Source organism: Larus michahellis, chromosome 1 (assembly GCF_964199755.1).
Source record: "Larus michahellis chromosome 1, bLarMic1.1, whole genome shotgun sequence".
Classification (NCBI taxonomy): Eukaryota; Metazoa; Chordata; class Aves; order Charadriiformes; family Laridae; genus Larus; species Larus michahellis.
The window spans coordinates 60,909,303-60,929,216 of record NC_133896.1 but is presented as its reverse complement, the minus strand read 5'-3'; the positions used below and the strand labels follow the sequence as shown (position 1 = coordinate 60,929,216).

Genomic DNA, 19,914 nt, shown 5'->3' with positions numbered 1-19,914 from the left:
TCTAAAAACCATACATAAAAATGAAGAGTAATTTCAGTAGCACAAAGACTACCTTAAATATATCAAAGTTATGTCTAAGGAGAATTAATGCAACTGAAAAAAAAATGAAATGAAGACCTGCATTGCACACATCAGTGTTTTTGTCAACACTATTGATAAGCTCTAAGTCTCTAGATGTAGAAGAGCCTTAGTTGTTTTTGATTAACTTTTAATTTTGAAGTTACATTAAAAAACAGTTGTAGCAATGCTTTTGAGCTGCTAGTTCCATGAGGAAAACGTCCCTTTCAAAGTTTCAATAAATATGCTGACATGTAAAGTTAGTTGAGGTTGTCATGCAAGACAAGTTACGTAACCAAGACCAACTCAATCTTCATAATAAAGGCAACTTGCATTCAAAAAATGAACTTTACCCTTACAATTTTATTCAAAGGGTAAACATGAATTAACCCAGCTGTTTACCTGAATTACAAAAGTAACATGATTCAATATGAAAATAAGAAACTGTCTACAAATCTCTGACAGTAATAAATTGCAATATACAATGCATACAGGAGTTATACAGAGCAACAAACTCTTGTACAAAACAAAAATACTTTAATACCTTTAAAATCCAATTTTTTTTAAAATCATCATGAAAAAGATTTGAGTCAGAACTCACACCTCAATTAGTCAAGCTTCAGGTAGCTACATTACAGCTATTTAATATACAAAGAGATAAATCTCTTCACCAGTCATTAAAACTGCCTCTTTGTTAGAGTTGCAGAGCTTCCATCTCGTGTTCCCAAATCCGAAGTTTTCTCCGAATCATGAGAACTGAATTTGTTGAACACCAGAGATCTAGAGAAAGAAAAATGCAAGCTCAGATTCAAATACACCTTTGGGGGTACCGGTTTTAAACTGAAAAAGGGGAGATTTAGATTAGATATTGGGAAGAAATTCCTTACTATGAGGGTGGTGAGGCACTGGAACAGGGTGCCCAGGGAAGTTGTGGATGCCCCATCCCTGGAAGTGTTCAAGGCCAGGCTGGATGGGGCTTTGAGTAACCTGGTCTAGTTGGAGGTGTCCCTGCCCATGGCAGGGGGGTTGGAACTAGGTGATCTTTAAGGTCCCTTCCAACATAAACCATTCTATGATTCTATGATTCTGAAACTGCCATCACAGCTGGCATCCTTGAATTGTCACAGTGGTGGAATGTCACAACAGCCACCAGTAAAGGACTAAATAAAATTAATTCTCATGTTTCACAACAAAGCAGCTGAATTGGTGTTTGAATCTCAGCAGCAGAAGGGAGAGTAGGGGATGGGATACAGTACCTGTTGATATGATGTTGTATAGACCATAACATTCTGCTGTTGGCCATCTGTAGTTATTAAGCCTGCTGGCAACTGGTTAGCTGAAAAAAAGAGCATTTTAAGAAAGTTAGACGGGAACTGCAGGATACACAGAGCATTGTTTGATGTGTCTGTCACCATTAAATAACCTTTAATCGTGGTCTGCCCCACGACTGTGGAGCTATTCCTCTCCTGACAGCTACCACCCTACACTGCATATAGACACCGTTGTTAGTGTCACAAATAAGCAAAATTTATTCCCATTAAGAAGCAAAATTCAACTTAATTTTGCATCAGATAATCTAACAGTAAGACTGCACCTTGTTCTTCTCCTGTACGTATCTGAAGCAGAACAGAGAGCGGTACACTGGCAAATGGAGCGGACCACTGAAAAAAAGCAACCTCCAACATTCAATATCCCAAGAAACCTGGACAATTCAGAGTTTGTTTTGTTTTGTTTAGACATAAGTGTGCATGAGGAAGTCAATGAAAACATTTGAGCTGCTTTATAAAAGAGGACCCATCAGCAGCTCCGTAATGTGGAAGCCCCGTGGAAGGTGGCGGAGATGAACAGAGACAGGCAATGACAAACAAAGGCACTGCCAGAGACAAAGGTATTGACAGGGAGCCAAAGACCTGACATGACACTGGGTGACTTCTGCCTCTCCTTCAGGGCCCTGCACAAGAGCCCTGAATTTCATAGAGGAAAGAGGAGGCCAAGGAATGGAGTAAAAAGCACTACTCAGATTTAGAGAGAAAACACAAAGAGTGATGCTTTAAGATAAACCTTTACGATACTGTGTACGTTGAGCTCTGTGACATTCAGAGTAGATACGTTACAACTGCTACTTGGAAGCAAAGCAGCAAAACTCTTTTAAATTGTAAGTTAAGTCACTGTAGTGTAACATTCCCTGCCAGGAGATAAACAACGGGGCTTTCATCTTTCTGAACTATGGCTGTCACTATGTATAAATAAAATGTATAATCCATAAAAAAATTCTGAAAACACAGTATAATCCCAACAGCTTTCATTTGAAAGCTGACGCTTGGGGGTTTTTGGTTGTATTTCCCCCCACCACCACCTTCATTGTACTAATTTTCAAATGCTTAAGTTGCAAGTTAAGAGGTGCATTAAGATCACAGTGCGAAGTGGCTCTGGCAGGTCCAGAGTTTTACTGCTCTTCGATGCACATGTTCCACATCCAACACAGTTTAATGCCAAGCCTCTGACCCAGCCCTGGCATTAGGCAAAGCCAAAGAGCTGAGGGCTATGCCACAGTAGCACAGCCATTACTGCTACAGCAAGACCATCGTTCTGAAGAGACCTATAGCTGTCCCTATAGATAGAAATACCTGCAGCACTTGACATGATAGGTTATTTTACAGAAAAAGATTTTTCCTTCTTCTACTACTACTGCAACATCTCCTTTGCATCCTGCCAAGACCTAATATTTGCTTCCAAAGTTGCTCTTTTCAAATCACAGCAAATTAAGGCTTATTTCATAGAGCACACTGAGGCTCCTGGGATTGAGATATCTGAACAAGTGGCTAGGAGCACATCTTCAGCCTTCTGCCATTTAACAGGGACCATATAAAATTTGTGAAGGGGACGGAGGATCCACAGATGTAAGGGGATTCCTTTTTTCTGGTTTCCATTTTCTGGTGGGCACTGTACTCAGGCTAAGCAGAGCATGAGCATCCAGAGGAGAAACTCTTTGTGGATTTGCCCCTTTGCCCATTCAAACCAACACGCTGGATGCAGACACAATCACAAGTTCCCAACTATATGTTCTCCCTCAGCTCTTGAGCTGCAGTTTAAATGTTGAAGTGCACATCAGAATATATACAAAAGAAAGCCTTTAGAACAATTTCTATATATTGATTTGGCAAGCTTCCAAGCTGGACAGACTCCAAACAGTTGCAAACTAGAAACCATTAGCAACATACCCAAGGTAAGTAAGTTGGGCCTACAGTTGTGCTAGTGTCTTACCACTTCTGAACCAAAGCTATTATATATGAGTGAGTACAGATCAGAGTTTACTATTTGCATTGCCTAATCCTTAATTATAAAATTAAAATAGTCATAGTAAAAAAAAAAAATAAAGCTTTCTGTAAGTCCGTTGCAATGTTTAGATTCTTAATTTCCAGCCAGTTTTATGAGCTTATCTTCCAGGCTAGGAGAGACCTGAAGAGTCTGTACTGTTTTAAATAGCCAAAGTCATCATACTGGGAGTAAAGGGTGTTTCAGGCCCTGAACAGGTAATTTCAGTCCTCAGGCTTTGAATTTTTCCTAGTTCAGTAGTTTATCAGTGATTTTGAACAGAAGATTTATCAGATACTTGAAAAAATAAGTCTCATCAGTAGGTATGACTAGAGCTATGCCTCCTAATTCTTGTATCAGCTTCAAGATTACCAGCCCATACCGTTTAAAAGCCAAGGTGAAGACTACACGCAAGAATCAAGTGTCAACAAAACCAACACAAAGTCAGGCTTTAATTCACAGTATAAGGAATAAAAACTACAGTGAATACTCCTTGCCCTACACCTTTTAGTTGACAAGCTGTCCATTCTTTTGAATATAAGAAATACTAAGTGTTTTAGAATTATATGAAGGTGATGTTCTTCTCTGGCTCATTTCTCAAAGACGAGCTCCTCAAGTCATCAAGTGGAGATTATTTCACTTTTTCCCCAACAGTCTTGCAAGTAGAACGAATGGGGCCTAAATATGTAGCTACTGGGGGGAAAAAAAGAAAAAAAAAGTTTGCACCTTTCATTACAATCTGTGTTCAAGTGTAGAGAAAAAATACTGGCACTAATGTACGCATTTAAAAGTCTTCCACAGTTGACATTAGCTATTACTGGAGTGTCATCGTTTATCACTAAATTACTTCATTCTGACCATAAATTCTACTGACTGGGAGAAGTTTATCTGAGCACAGGTCATACTCCAGACATCTCAAATGAAAATCTCAATGGATCACAGATGTAACACGTGGCCAGTCCAGGACGTACTCCTCAAGTAAGAGTTCTGATGGCTAAAAGAAGGCCTGTTTTTAGAAAAGCCACAATAATAATATAATAAGTTAGAAAGTATTACTTACTAAATGCTTCCTCTGTGAGCTCCTCACTTAGACCGTCTCCAGTTGTAACTGTTGCAATTCCCTTTTCTCCTTTCATTGCCTGGAGAGGGGGGAGAAATATATTAAGAGTACAGTTGGCTTGAGATTGTTTCAAGACCCCAGGAACTCTAGCCAACGTTTGGAACTTGCAGAAGAGTCACTGTGCAGCAGCTGGAGTTTGAAATCCAAGACCTGTAAAACTCTATTAGATTTAAGAACGGTCATAGTACAAGAATACATGAAGGGTGTTTTTCATGTTATCCATACTCCTCAGAAACAAAAACTCTGCAAACTAGGATTGTGTAGTTTAAGAAGGGCTTTCACCTTCTCTAGAAAGTCAAAGATCTGCAGTAATCCAGAAGGAGTTAAATTCATTTACAAGAAATCACAGAATCTCAGAACTACCGAGAATGTGCAACATTTGCTTACCAACCACACGCAAGTGCCATCATCATACAACTACGAGTTGACATTTAAAACGAAGATACTGGATTTCTTTTTCCCCACATCAAGGACTACAGCCAGAAAGGATATCAGCACAGAAAGCCAAGGCTCCCAGACATCTGCATGCAGTTTTACAAGTATGAAGTTTGATGCTCTATGCTATTACATCTAAGAAAATAATACAGGTATAAAAAGTATTCTCTGCAACTGTTTGATGGAGACTAAATACTAAGCTCCAAAACAGAAGTATTTGACTATATAAACTACCCTGAAGACAGAACTAGCTGGAATGGAGGTTTAAAACTGATGAGCAAAATCATCCCATCCATCCAATTAAAATACAACCCCACCACTCTGCTACCACAGCATATATATCTGCAAAAATGGTCACTTCAGAAAGAAAGTAGCATAGACCCACTTCAGACTTCTCCAGAAGTACTGAAACTAGTTAGGCGCTACTTGCATTTTTAATTAAAGCACATCGAGCACGTGCAACTGCTACACAGCACTGGAAAGGAATGGCACACAGCAGTATACTTTTAAATTACACCTCCTGTAACTCAGTTATCACAGCATATGACCTTCTGCGAAGGTGAAGCTTGACGTGCTATCTGCAAACTAAATATTACTAGTGAGTCTGACCCCCATTGATTAAAAAAAAAAACAAACAAAAAACCTTAGGGTTTACAGAACAAAAGAAAGTCAACAGAAACAAACAAAGCGTCTCTATCTACATCACTACCAATTTAGACACATCTGCTTCACTCATGGCAGTAAAACCAAGCAGCCATACCAACAGAGGGATCCACATTTAAATAAACCCTGAACAACTTCTTCATTCAGGACTACAAGGAAGAAAGGTCACTGGATTAAAATACCTTTGATTTGTTTGGTTAAATGTGGTATTCTGAGGTAGAAGAACACCAAAGCAAAGCAGCAAGCAAACATAATTCTCTTCCACCTCCAGACAGGAGGCGGGGAAATGGGGAACAAGAACAAAAAACCCAAGCAGAAAATTATTTTTTCGTAAAGTTGAAAATGCTGAAAGGAAAAAAGAAGAAAAAAAGTCACTTTCTGCTAGAGTTGGATCACGTACCTAGCACGTACTATGTATCAAAAGCAAACTGAGAGACGGGCTAAAAAACACATTAAAAAAAACCCAAACGTTGAAGAAGATAGCCTTCCATGTGAATCATTATTCTGACATGAGAAAAAGAACTTTTTCTTTTATAGATCTGAAGCCCAGACAAACAATAGGCATTAGGCTAGTTCCTCAGAGGATGCAGTCTAGTACAGTTTTATTGATTGAACCCAAAGATCGAATTAAGTATTCTTAATAAGCACCTTTGAAGAACAGAGTTATTTACTACCAGCAATATATTAGAGAATTTATTCAGTTGAAAGCTTTAACTACTTTGAATCAGCAAGTCTAATCAAAATTCTTACTTACTCCTTTTTCTCTTGATATCCTCTGGAATGCTTTTAAACATTACATTAGCCCCTGACAATAGCTGTAAGATATTGTGCAAGTTATCCATTATACAATTACAATGACAGGGAGCTAAGGATAAACACGACCAGGTTAAATAAATGAGGAAATACTGAAGCGTATACTGACCTCTCTGAATTTTTGGAGGTATAACTTCAAAGGTTCAACATAGCTATCAAACCCCAAGGTAGACATGGCAAAGAGAATATCCTCTCCATTGATGGTCTTTCTTTTCTCTTGGTGACACCTCTCACTTGCTTCTGACGTTATAAAGCTGATGAATTCACTTACACACTCTTGCACGCATTCCTTTGCGTCCTTAGCGATCTAGTAAGGAAAAAAGTATCATAAAATGATTATTCAAGAAGACTAAAATAAAATTAAAAAAACCCAAAAGAATACACTCAATAATAAAGGAAACATTCCAAAACCTGAGGATAATACCCATTTAGGCAACACCTGTATGTGAGGGAACCACTGGATGTCATCGCTGCTCTATGTAAGCACAGCTGCAACACAATTTTAACCAAAGTTCTACTGTTTCAAGCAGCACAGCCAATTGTCAGGATCTCCTGAAGTCATAACTATGTTCTGTACAAGCTTTTACATATAGATGCATTTCAATATTGCTTACTTTGCTTACCTACACTTTCTCTTTAAACCTGTTCATTACAACAGTCGCAGCCCGCTTCAGTCTTCCTTTTAATAAACCCAGCAGTCCCAACCCCATTGCAGTACATTCCCACAGACTTAGCAATGACAAGTATTTTCACCCTGACCAGATTCAGGGACTGGAATCTATGCCTAGCAGCAAGGCTCTCTAATGCTTTAATATTCTGGTATAATTTTTCCAAATGAGAATTCAAATGAAGAAACATATGCCCCTGGCAAGAATTAAATAAATAAATTCTATTATGGCTTTCAGCTGGACAAAAAGTAATTTACATGACTTAAAATAACAGCAATAACAACTCATGATTATTTGGGAATCTGACAGGAACCAACTGAAAGATTATAATAATTAAGATTCTCATTTCTTCACATGGGAATAATCTGTTTGTATTTTAAAAAAATAATGAGGCACTAACTGTATGTAGCATCTTCACTAGTTCCTCTGATATTTTCAGACGCATAGGGTGAGATTTTGAGAAGTACTCATCAGCCAGCAGCTTCCCTTGCAGTTTTTCACAAAAACCTCCCTGATTTTTCAAGATAGCTCGACATCCCATATGCTAAATTCTTGAGAAAAATCTCATCTTGATCTCTAAAAATTTATGACAATATGGACTAGTGAAGAGATTTTCACAGCAAAGATAAAAATGTAACACCCAGATCTCCAGAAAGCCCTGAACACTATGAAAGTACAAGCAGATGCAAGTAAATTATGTCTTGCTTCTATTTAGAGTGATCTCAAAAGAAGGACAAAAAAAAAAAAAAACAAAAAAAGAAATCAGCTTTAGCTAGAGGAAATGTTACTGGGGCAGGAATTGCACTGGAATACAATAGAGAAACAGCAAGTAATAGGAGCCCTGCAACGGTTTAAGATAAACAGGTGGAATGGTCAAATGCTTATACAATCACCAGCTCAGCAGAATGGATTAAAAAGTCTATTCTTAGAAGTAAGAAATAAAGTAAGTCTTTCAATATCTGGCCTTATCTGCTACATGGTATAAGGCAGATTTCTTAGGTCATTTTAGCATTTGGATACATAAAGATTCAGGTGACGGAAGACTAACGATTCTCTTTCATTCAGGATGAAGACTGGATTTTTGCTTCATCCAAAATGGTTCACTTAATACAAATTTTATACACCTCAATAAAAGCAGATTAAATTTTGTTAGAGAGAACTGCATAGAAAATATTCTTACTGATAGGAGGCTGTCACCAAGTCCAACCCATTAAGAGAATTCCAGAGAACACATCTTAGAAAAAGGAAGCTCTTGAAAGCTCTATGAAAAGCACTGTTCTGGATACTCTAATTATGGCAGTTACTAAAAGCTTTCAGAAACCTAAGAAAAATGGACTTGGTCTCAATCACCTCCTGCTCATTTTTTTTCTCCTCTTTTATTTTATAAGGCTTTGTGCCAATAAACCAGGATCATTTGGAAAAAATACATTGTTCTACCAGCTCAAGTTCACTCAGAGGAAGGAATAAAACTCATTAACACACTTTCTCTACCAAAGGTATTACCTTTCCTGTTTGCGGTATGGCATTTTTCATTATCCTCGACACATTTGCAATTGGAAGATATATATCTTGTTCTCTAAAACTCTCTTTTGAGCCATTTGTATCTTCGTGATCATTCATGCTGTCCTCTGTGTCTAATGAAATAAAGAAAAGTTAACAGAAATTGTATGTGACAGACAGCAGGCAATAATTAAGTCAGTTTAAAATCTTACACTGAAGGATGAAGACCTTTGAAATCACAGTGTATTAACATTGTAGAAATAATTTTTAAAATAGCTGTAACACCAGGCTACCTTTATGTGTGTTAGATATTATCTTTATCATACTATGCACAAAAATGTATGTGGCTGCTGAACACCAAACATTCTTAACGTCATGTCAAAATAAAAATTGTTTCCTAGAACATCCACTATTTTGTCATCACCCCAAAGGACTCGGTGTCAACATTGAAAAATCCAACCTCCACCTTCAGACTGCAGCAAAAACGCTTTATACAGTGAGACATTATGAATACAAACAATTGTAAATTCTTAGCTTGACAGAAGATAGCAGAGAACTATACAAGAACTGGAAGGATATACATATATATATATACATACACACGCACAGACAGAGACACAGAGAAATAGTAGTATTTACTGTTACATGTCTTACCATCGTGAGGCTGTATCACGTAGTGACTGCCACCAATGTAATCTCCAGCAATTCCTAACTGAGAAGCATCCGTTGTGGAGCTATCACCATCCATCTACAACCAGAAGAATGAAACTTTTCAGGTATGTTTGTTACACTGTAAGCACAGCTATTGCTGAAAAACAGCACTTTAATCAACTTAGAACTATGAGACCTATTTCTATCATGTATAAATACGTTGCCATTTGAGAACAGTATACTTTCTCTCCTTACTGAGCTTTACTCACAGTGGAAATAGCGAAACTGTTTTGTGAAGCTTCCGCAAAAATTCAACCAGAAGCACAGAAACATTTGGCTCATGCAGCACACATGTAACAACCCTGTGTGGTTCCCATGACAGTCTGACCAGAACATGTCAAGGCATCTGTTTCCCTGAACAACCCTCAAAACCTAATGCCAGCCCTCTGCTCACTGAACACTTCACCTACAATTATTACACAGAGCACACCCTTCACTCACCATTACCCTTCACCCAAACAGCTTTTGTCAACCCCACTGACAAACTATTCCTAGCCAGAGCTCAGAACCAGCTCTGCATCCTCATCCTCCTTGAGGCATCTGTCACTTCTAAGTGTCTTCTAAATCACATTTTCCTTTGCTTTCCCTGCTTCTGTCCCACCTCACTTCCCTGGGCATCCTTCAGCGCTCTTCTCAGAACGTTCTTATGTGGTGGTCAACAAGAAGTCTTCTCCTTGAGACTTCAGAAACTGGGTCACAGTTTAATAGGTAATTTGACTGCCAAGAGGAAGAGAAAAGCCAGAAGAGCCAAGACTTTCCCCCTTGGCTAGGAGCCTTTGTCCCGGGAGGCACTGACCATGTTTCAGCTGGAGTCTGGGAGAAGCCTGACCCTTCCTACCTTCCCCTTCCAAGGTGGGCAAAACTACTGAGATCATCATCAGCCATTTGCTCAACGTTTGCTAGAAAATCTACTTTGCGAGCAAATAAAGAGGTCTCACAGTGCTGCTCTGAACTGAGGTGGTGGCCCAGAGGCCCCTCAGCAGCCAGCTGTCTCACCACTTGAGGACATCAAAAGCATCACGCTTCCTCCTTCTGCAGAGGTGAAAGAGGTGAAGGTGCTTCCTACATCCCTTGGAAGTCCACACCCCTTTATAGAGGACTTGCCACAGGCAAACAGCAACCCAGCACATCACGGCCTTCTGCATTCACATTTTGCCACCATACACAACACTCAGATATACGTGCATTTTTGCAACAGCAAATGCTTCAGCCCGTGTAACCTGTTACCATATTACATTTTGCCTTTTTACAGGAATAACGAATTTCCTTAAACACTATCATCAAGTGCTCAGTAGAAAGCTTACACTTACATAGAATCATGGCAGGCAACAGTTCCACTTTCAAAGGGGGCTATTTTAGCAGTGCCAAATGTAAGTTTGAACTCAAGTCTCACGATCTTGGGCAACCTTGATTTTTTTCCAGTTGCAAGTGGCTTGAAAATTAGTATATTAAAAACAAGCTTTTGCAGAACATTTAGCTCCCATGCTTTCAAAATGTCCTTTTTTTTTTTCAGATAAAGTTGTATTTTTGTGGTCATGTGTTTTAATAACGCTGCTCTTGGAGAGAAGAAACAACGCAAAAATTACAGAGGTAGAAAGGGTTTCTAGCACATGCAAACTCTTTCAACATTGGCACACAAATCCAAAGGTATTTTGGAACAAGTTTAGATGCACAGCACCAGATTCACCTTTGCCCCAAATTTTCCTGGCTATGTCTAGCATCAAATGGCTCTGTTAGCATTTGCTTATTTACCCATTTGCTAGAAAATTAGCTCTTCCATTCTCATTCTACGCTTCCTGCAGTCCCACCACTTACCATCCTTCTCAGCCCAGCTGTTTCTGACCCGAGCAGCCAGCCTTACTGGCAAAGCAGACACAAAGCCCCGCGGGAGGCAGAACCCGGCTTGATTCACCCCTTGCCCTACACCAGCTCTACAGGTATCCGGGTGTCTTTGGAAGACAATCTCCAACCCAACGGGTCATGTGGTCGTTGCCGGTGAGACCACACAGCTCCTTTCTTTCCAGCAGCATTAGCCTGACGAGGGAGAGGGAGGGAGAAGCAATCTCGTGCTATTTTTATACCTAGCCCGAAATCTGAGCAATTTAACCTCTCTCTAAGCTGCACTTTGCCTGTGGCCACAGGGCTGGGTTTTGCTTTCAAACATTTAGGCAACATCCGGAACTATGCTCGGCCACAGATGCGCACGTAACCAAGGCAATATTACAACAGCTGGATATAGCCTTAGGAGCTGCTCAAGCTAAAAAAAAAAAAAAGAAAAACCTTCTACCTCTTCTTTGGTGTACAGAATATTACACGCATGCACAGATTGCTTCTTTTAAAGCACTCTGGTCCCTTTTGATGGGCTTTTGTAAAACAGTTTCACTTCTTACACAGCAGCTCTGTCCAAAGGAAGGGTAGCATTTTAAGCATTTGCTTTCCATGTGTCAACTTTCACATAAATTCTCTTAGTCTGCATTTTGCAGACTCTTTGTTGGGAGATTTAACTTTGCTTTTGAATTTTCCAAAAGGTCTGCAGTTTGCTTACTCAGCTCACTGTAATGACAATGCAAGGATATCACAATCCTGCAAGTCAAGATCACCGAAACGGACATCAGCTATCATTAAGAGAGTTGTGTCTCTCTTTTCCGTCTGCAATTCGAAGCAATTAACATTTTGCAGTCTGGTAAATCACAAAAGCTACCTCCAAAATTAAGTTCGGATTTTCTGGCAGTCTTGTTCTCAGTTTCATCTCTCTGATCCCTACTAGAATTTAACTCAGAATTAGGGTCTCCACAAACTTCAAGCATTATGTTTACTGAGCCCAGCACTATTTTAAATGCCTTGATGTTTCTTCCCCTCTCCTTTTTCAGTCTTCTCTGAAACGTATCTTCTAAAATGTTTCCTTCTTTCCGGATTGCAACATTCTTCAAAATTCTGCAGTGATGTGCTCATTCACTGATTTCTGCGCACTGATCCTGCAGGCTACCTCATCTAAATCTTTATTGCCAAGATCCAGCAATATTATTTAAGAAACCATCTTGCTTTCATTAGCCCAGCTCACCTTCAGCAGACAATTCCTGCTTGAATCTCTTTTAAACATCTGGTGCATCTGTAGACAGTTTTGGCCACATTAGACTAATGCATCCTAAAGGTATTATCTTTGCTTTTATTCTTTTCCATATCTATTTACAGTATGTATTATTTTGCAATTAGTGAGAATTTGAGTGGAATCTTATCAACATTATAAATCTAAAACGGCGGTTAGCAAAATTGACAGGAAAAGGCTTGCAAAAGAAAAAGGCAGATCTCTCTCTGATAAAGAAGACAGGCACTGACAGCTTAACATCAACTGAAATTACTTCTGTGGGTATTACTTCAGGAAAGATTTTTAGCTGCCTGGACAACCTTGGGACAGGGGATTAGAGGCAGCGTTAACACCCTTCTGCATAACGCGTAGCATAACCAGGCCTTAATCCAGGATCACAGGATAATTCAGGTTGGAAAGGGCCTCAGGAGGTCTCTAGTTCAACCCCTGCTCAAAGCAGGGTCAGCTCCAGGATCGGAGCAGGTTGCTCAGGGCTTTCTACAGCCACATCTTGAAGACCTCCACAGACGGAGCCTGCCCAGCCACCCTGGGAGCCCCTTCCACTGCTTGGCTGTCCTCGTGGTAATAAAAGGAGCGGCATCTCTACACACTACTTCAATCCAAATAAGCCTGACGGAAGAATATCAGTCAGATTTAATTTTATCATTTAATTCATATCTAGATCTAAGCATCTGAACATAGCAACTGTAATTAATGTACCACCTAGTCACTCAACTAGTATTTATTTGAGCCTGATGGATGACACAAATATGACACATGAAAAACGCGGCCACTGCTGCCCTAGTCAGCTCATAACAAACACAGTTACACATTGAAGTATTACGGTTTTAACTTCAGATGTTCAAAACTCAAGTCAATCACCACATATCTGACTGTCAGCTCAGCACAAGGTCTGTAATACGAGACAGTACAATGCTGAAAAAATGGGAAAACACTGCTCTCACTGTTGCTAATTAATCCCCCCTTTAAACAACCAAACAAAAAAACCACGCAAATCCCCAAAACACACTAAACTTTCAGTGTTCCTGAAGTTACTCTAAAAATGCAGCAGTCCAATCTAGCATAGAACACATCTCCAAGAAGCACTTGGCTGCGTGTTTGTCCTCGTTTGAGCAACAAAGGAGTGATTTCTCACTCAGTAATTTTATTTTTCAGTAAGGTCTCTTCTAATGCTAGGGAAAGCTGCATTTTTAGAAGACTCTAGTGTCTGAGTTTGTGAAAACATTTACATTATAGCCAGCTATGGTATGCAGGTTTCAAGGTCTCAGTGTTTTTGAGGTGGCCAGGTGCAAGGACAAGGAGGAGTGAGACCTGGGCACCTGACCCAAGCTGGCCAACAGGATTATTTCATACCATGAACATCACATTCAAAATAAATTAGAAAGTTTGCTGAGGAATGTTTTTTTTCTCTCCTATGATGGCTGTGATCCTGAGAACTTCTTGCCTCAGTGTGGGACCCCTGAGCCCTTCCCTTCCTCCCGAAGCCACAGTGCTCGCAGTGTCCCACATTTGCTGCCCACTGCTGGGAGTGCACAGCTTCCTGCTGATAGAGTTGGCCAAGTGTAACCCTTGTATATGTTATATTGGTATCAGGATCAATACTGATTCTTTAGTATTACTGCTGTTAATTATTTAGTCTGATTCTAGTAAATTTATTTATATTTCAACCCCCAGGTTTCCTTGTTTTTTCCTGATTCCCCTTCCCAGGTGGGGAGGGTTCATCGGGTGATAGAATAATTGTCTAAATTGCAATAAATTGTTGTGGGTTCCTCAAACCATAAAAATGTTGTACATTACCCTTTAGCACTACGAAAACACCAAAGCTCCTCCAAGCATACACATACTGACTAAGTCAAGACGAAGACCTAAGCATAACAGGAGCGACAACATATCAGTCTCTAAAGTGACCGGGACATCATCTGATTTTTATCAGCAACAAGGGAGTGAAATGAAGTTAAGTACCAGACACTCAACTCAAATATTCAGTGATACACTGCAAAAAGCATCTGAATATAGAGCAGCAGTACAAAGTTCTCTGGTGGTGGTTTTCCATTTGTTTGTTTGTTTGTTTTGGGGCTTTTTAATCTCTAATGAAAAAAGCATTACTAGGAATACACAAAATAATGGGTCCAGGGAAATTAACCTAAGAAATATGTTAAAAGAGAAACATTTAAGATCAAGGACATCAAAGAAAGTCAGTGATAAAATGCAAGTGACTGAATATACAGGTTTACACTGACATCTGGTAGGAAATTTTCTGGAGGATGCTTAAAAAAAAATATGCTTCTGTCAGCTACCCCAAAGTCAGACTATTCCTAAAATATATCTATACTGAATTAATAAAAGCTCAGTATCTCAAAGTAAAGGTTGCATCCTGTTTAATCTTAAGAGCTTTCTTAAGACAGCAGTACCAATGTCTCAGATAAACAACAACGAAGAATGCAAGCCCAGACCTGTTAGCACTGAGGAGAGGAAGGGTCTAAAACTTAGATCAGTATAAAAGGCAAAAATAGAATCAAAGAAAACAAGATTTTGTCTTCAGAACAGGGAAGTTATCTGGCAATGATTTGCAAAACCACTCTCTTGGGAGAAACCAAAGGCCTCTTGTGATTTAAGCACTTTACATGCTATTTATCCACCCTGTCTCTCTCCCAAAACCGCTACCCGTACAAAAAGGACAGCAGAAAATGATATGCAATGAACTGAAGCACTTGGTACACTTTCCACACAGATGTCCCTGCCACAGAAACAGGACAGAACTAGTAACTGCTGTAGGTTGCAATCACTTCAGCCATTGTAGATTTATTTAATTTTGCACCGCACCTTATCACAACAGATGTAAAGCCGTACATAACAGCAGAGGCAAGGAAGTTTCATTTGAGCTTTCTGCACCTTCACTTGCTGCTCCTACACAGAAATATTTTTAATTGAAAAAACAATTTTAATTTCCTTCTATTTTTCAATGACTTCTGGAGAATCTATTTTCCCACTGAATTCTCACCTGGCAGCAAAGCAGTGTCTCCTGCAGCAAGACACACCGACTGGGAAATGCATTCATAGGACATCATTCCAGCAGATCCACAAAAATGTAAAGCTAAAACCTCTTAGCACGTGCCTAGAACACAAACAGATGCTGCACTGTCTCTCTCCATCTCAGGCTCCTCTAATCTCTCACATTCAGTATTTTCCCCCACAGCAGAATAACATTAGGAGAAGCTGACTGATGCTGAGGGGACCTGACAGCGTCACTAAGGCTTGTTAGCATCTGGGCTGTACCAGGCTCTTTCCCCTGGACCACAGAGAGGAAACCTTTCCCTTATGAAATCCAAACAGGGCCTTTTCACACTTCCACCTTCCCCCCTCCACGTACCAGTATTATCAACTTTACAGGCTCATCTTGCAAGCCCTGATGTCACCAGCCACAAGTCCCCTCCACGTGGATTCAGCTGTGCTAGAGTATGTGGTGGCTTCTTACTAGGCTGGCTCACCACTCACAAGCATGGTAAGCTGCAATATACATGGGTGGGCTACCACCACATACATTTTTTACATCAAGGAGGAGTGCATCAGTGATACGGAGCAAGCAGGAGAAACTGAGTTTCTATGCCTTCTCTTTTTTAGCAGTAAAAGAGAGAAGCTGGAGGGAAAAAAAAACGAGATGAACGGAGGAATGGAGGCAACTTTGTTGCTTCTGCAGAAGCTGGAAGAGTGCAGCAGTGCTGGACAGACTGCACCTGCACCTCCTTCCTCCTGCAACGCTGACTGAAAGCCCCACCTTACCTTTCCATGTTAACTTTTTGATACTTTTCTAACATCTTTTTCTCTGTGTGTAAAAAACTAAGCTTAACTGCTTATTCAAGTTGCAATCCATAAATCTTGCGTTTTTCTTTTATAAGTTTGATAACATTTGTAAGTTGGTTATGTTCTTTCTTCGTTGGTGTAGTATGTCAAGTTTGCCAAGAAGCTTATTCTTCTGAAGCAACAGGACAAGAGATTTACAAATCTAGTTCAGGACAGGCCAGTATTTTCAGTCAAAGTTATAAAATTTGCGGACACTTATTTTTATTCTACCAATGTTATTTATACGTGTTGTTTACTATGTATATATAGAGTCATGTTTTGCGCTTTTTATGAGTATCCTGTCACTAAAACATTGATTTCCAAATACCGCATTTCTCTAAAGTACTACTGCAAAACTCAGTGCTGAAATTTCAAGTTTCTTTCTAAGAAAAATTTTAAGGTGAAGTGACATTAGAGACGTGCATCTGAAAGCACTGGAGGAAGAGCCTTGCAAGCCTTTTTAAATGTTGACAGAACAAGATACCTGACTTTAAAAGTTTCACAGTATTTCACATTTCGTATCTTCACAGTATCTTGAACAATCTTTTTCACTCAATTTCTGTACACTGCCTCCCTTCATATAATTATTACCATAAATAAAAGGCTATCTATTAAACTCTGAACTGCTGTAATTGTCAAATATTAAAGTCTAAAGAGTAATATCCAGTATTCTTGACTTCTTTCAAATATAATTTCATAGCTGTAAATGCTAGCAGCCAAGACCATATATAATCACCCGCTCAATGCAGAGCACAAGCAACTCATGCAGACCTCATAAATAATGATTCAGATTAAACCATCTTGGGTCTCCCAGAGAATTACAGATGGATCCTCCCTCAACGTTACAACTGTCATGGCATAGGCCACATAACCAAAGCAAAAAAAAAAAAGTAATCACTAAGCTTATTGTTTAGGAACGCTATGCTAATGATTATGCATAAACACCATTTATCCATTCCTGCAAGCCAATTAAAGCCAGACTGTGAATAATGCCCAAAGCAGCTCCTTCCATTTTGCATGAGCTTCTTTTGAGAAAGCTGCAATTATTTATTTTTTTTTATTGACAATAATTTCCATCTACCAGCAAGATAGGCAAAGGTTACCACATATAAGAGAGACCATTTAAGGGCTGAAATCCAGATTTCTACATCCCTTACTGCCTCAAAACATTCGGCTCATTGTTATCAATTACTCTGCCCTCCCAAAAGCAATCCAAGCACACTAAGTTGCTTTTACATGATAGTTCTTTGCAGAACAGTCTTTTTAGTCATGCCTTGAGGAAACTGGTAAAGCTAGAAGTTGACCGATTTTCTGTTACTTGCAGTATTACACTTACAATGAGGTGTAGGAAGGTTTCTTTAACCTGGGTATCTTAATAGCTGCAGAAACATTACTAGAACACTATTATTTTACTTTCCAATATGTTTACCTGTGGATAACCTACACAATACACTTCAGGATCACCAAGTACGTAATTTCTGGAGGGAGCAGTGGCTGGCACACACAGGTATGCCTGAGAACACTTGCTGAACACACACAACAGTTGTGCAGACATTGAGAACGGCAGAGTCCTGTCTCTTTCCTACCTGCCATGTGTGTTTCAGGATAAGCTGTGGATGCTGCTCGGCTGTGCCAGCCGATTGACTCCACGTCCTGACTTCGTGCCCTTCAACGATGCAACGGCAGCCAGTGTGGGGGCACGAGAGGGTAACCTTCCTACTTACACAAACAGCCTCAAAGTCTTCCTTGCACCTAGCACGCAGCTGCTCGAGGGACACCTCGCCTATCACGACGCCGTGTTTACAAATCGAAGAAGACAACGCGTCCCCAGTTATTCACCGCTTCATCGCCAATCGCCTGGGCTGTGATTTCCCTGCTGAAGGCGGCAGGCTCCCCACACCTGCGGAGAGGGGAGGCCGCACACCTCTGTCTGCCCGGGGCTAGGGGGCTTTTACCGGAGCCCCCCTGCAGGAGGCCACTGCCCCTTATTCCCTCCCCGAAGCGCCGGGACCGGGCTGCCCGCACCCTCACCCCGCTCCTCTCACCACATCCCGGGGCCTCGCCCTACACGCCTTATCCCTCAAAAACACCGCCGGACCTTCAAGGAAATTTCGGTCCCAACGACAACGGCCCTCGCCCCGCTGCCCGGCGAGGGGCCGTGGGCGTGGTGGGGGCCCCGCCAAGCAGCGCGGCGGGTCCCCGGCCCCCCGGCTCCCGCGGCGAGGGGAGGGGGCTCGGCGGGCTGCGGCAACGGCCGGGCATAAACAAAAGGGCGCGGAGCCCCCCTCCACCCCGCGCACGGCCAGCCGCGGCCGCCACAAAGCCGCCCGCCATGCCGCCGGCGGGAAGGGGGCCTCAGGCAGCCCGAGCGCGACCGGCGGGGAGGGACACCGCCGCCCAGGGGTGGCGGCGGCCGGAGGGAGGCCTTGCGCTCCGCCGCCACCTCAGCGGGCGGTGGGGTGGGGGGGGTGTACCGGGCGCCCCGCCTGCCCTGCACCGGCGGCCGCGGCCCGGCCCGCGGCGGACACGGCCGCAGGGCAACCGCGCTCCCGTCTCCGCCTCCTCCCTCCCTCCCCCTTCCCGCCTAGGCCACAAAATGGAGCCGTAGCGGGGGAGGTGGTGGGGGGGTGCACGGTCCCGGCCCCGCGGAGAGAGGGGGACACCGTGGGGGAGCAGCCGCCCCGCCGCCCCTTGCCAAGACCCCCCCCGCCGCCGCCGCCTCCCCGCCCGCTCCGCTCCGCTCCCCCGGCCGCGCGGCCCCCGCGCCTCCGGTCGCACAAAGAGGCGATGGGGCCGGTGATCGGGGGCCCGGGGACGGCTGCCGCCCCCCACTTCCTGGTCCCCGCGGCGGCGGCGCGGCGGCAGCGCCGGGGCCCGGGGAGGGAGACGGACATTTCATTCGAGCCTGCAGTGGAACCGGTTACCAATCATTGGCCGGAGCCAGGCACAAACCTCCAGTGCGGCCCTGGTTGGCTCCCTCCGCAAATCGGCTGTTTGGTTGGACAGAAAATGGCTGCGAAGGAACCAGTCCCAGCGCGGAGCCCCGCTTCCCGCAGCCGGGCCGCCCTCCCTCCGCGCCGCCTACCCCGCCAGCGCTCGACGGCTCTTCCCCTCAGCGCGCTCCCTCCCGCCGCCCCGGCCCGGCTTGGCCCGGCCCTGCCCGCCTCCTTTATGGGGACGGAGACGCCCGGCCTGGGGGGTCGCCGGGCCCGCCTCTCCCGGGCTAAGGGGCGAAGGGGGCCCCGCGGCTGGGCTGAGGTAAAACCGCCTCTCGGGGTGCTCCTGTGCCTGCCCCCGGCTCTCCCCCGCGTGGTGCGGGGCTGTTGGTGTCGCTGACCGGGCGCAGCTCTTCTTCCCCGGTGCTGTGGTAAAGGAAACCCCGGGAGGTGGGGAACAGGGGGGAGAGAGGCGTCCCTGGGGCTGTGTCCCGCGGGCCTTGTCCCCTGTCCTGTCCCCTGATCACCTCAGCGGCTGGGGTCCGCTGTCAGTCGGGCAGGCACCGTTGTCATAGGGGGTCAAGAGGTTCCTCAGCTGTCCCACACCTGCGTCTGGGTTCATCAGTTAAGAGGAAAAGACATTACGATCCCCAGTGACTCCCTAGGGCTCACATAGTCTGGGAAAGAAGAGGCTGATGAAGAAGAGGAGGTTGATGATGGAAGAGGATGGCCCACGGGACCTAGGTCCCA

General features: G+C 42.8%; 1 protein-coding gene across 8 annotated transcripts; it reads right to left on the bottom strand.

Moving 5' to 3' along the window:
• Positions 1 to 400: 400 nt before the first annotated feature.
• On the bottom strand, positions 401 to 19,321 carry NFYB (nuclear transcription factor Y subunit beta). 8 transcript variants are annotated; one of them, XM_074581226.1, is made up of 8 exons: positions 17,815 to 18,979; positions 15,390 to 15,503; positions 9,226 to 9,319; positions 8,575 to 8,705; positions 6,513 to 6,710; positions 4,433 to 4,511; positions 1,314 to 1,393; positions 401 to 837 (listed from the first exon to the last, which is right to left on the bottom strand). In XM_074581226.1, exons 2-8 carry the CDS (start codon positions 15,444 to 15,446, stop codon positions 805 to 807), a joined length of 672 nt encoding a protein of 223 aa, XP_074437327.1. In that variant the 5' UTR covers positions 15,447 to 15,503; positions 17,815 to 18,979; the 3' UTR covers positions 401 to 804. The 8 variants fall into 8 exon arrangements, with proteins under 8 accessions (XP_074437327.1, XP_074437336.1, XP_074437354.1 ...); XM_074581235.1 differs by lacking the exons at positions 15,390 to 15,503; positions 17,815 to 18,979 and adding an exon at positions 19,181 to 19,321; XM_074581253.1 differs by lacking the exons at positions 15,390 to 15,503; positions 17,815 to 18,979 and adding an exon at positions 19,153 to 19,268.
• Between the last annotated feature and the right edge of the window lie 593 nt (positions 19,322 to 19,914).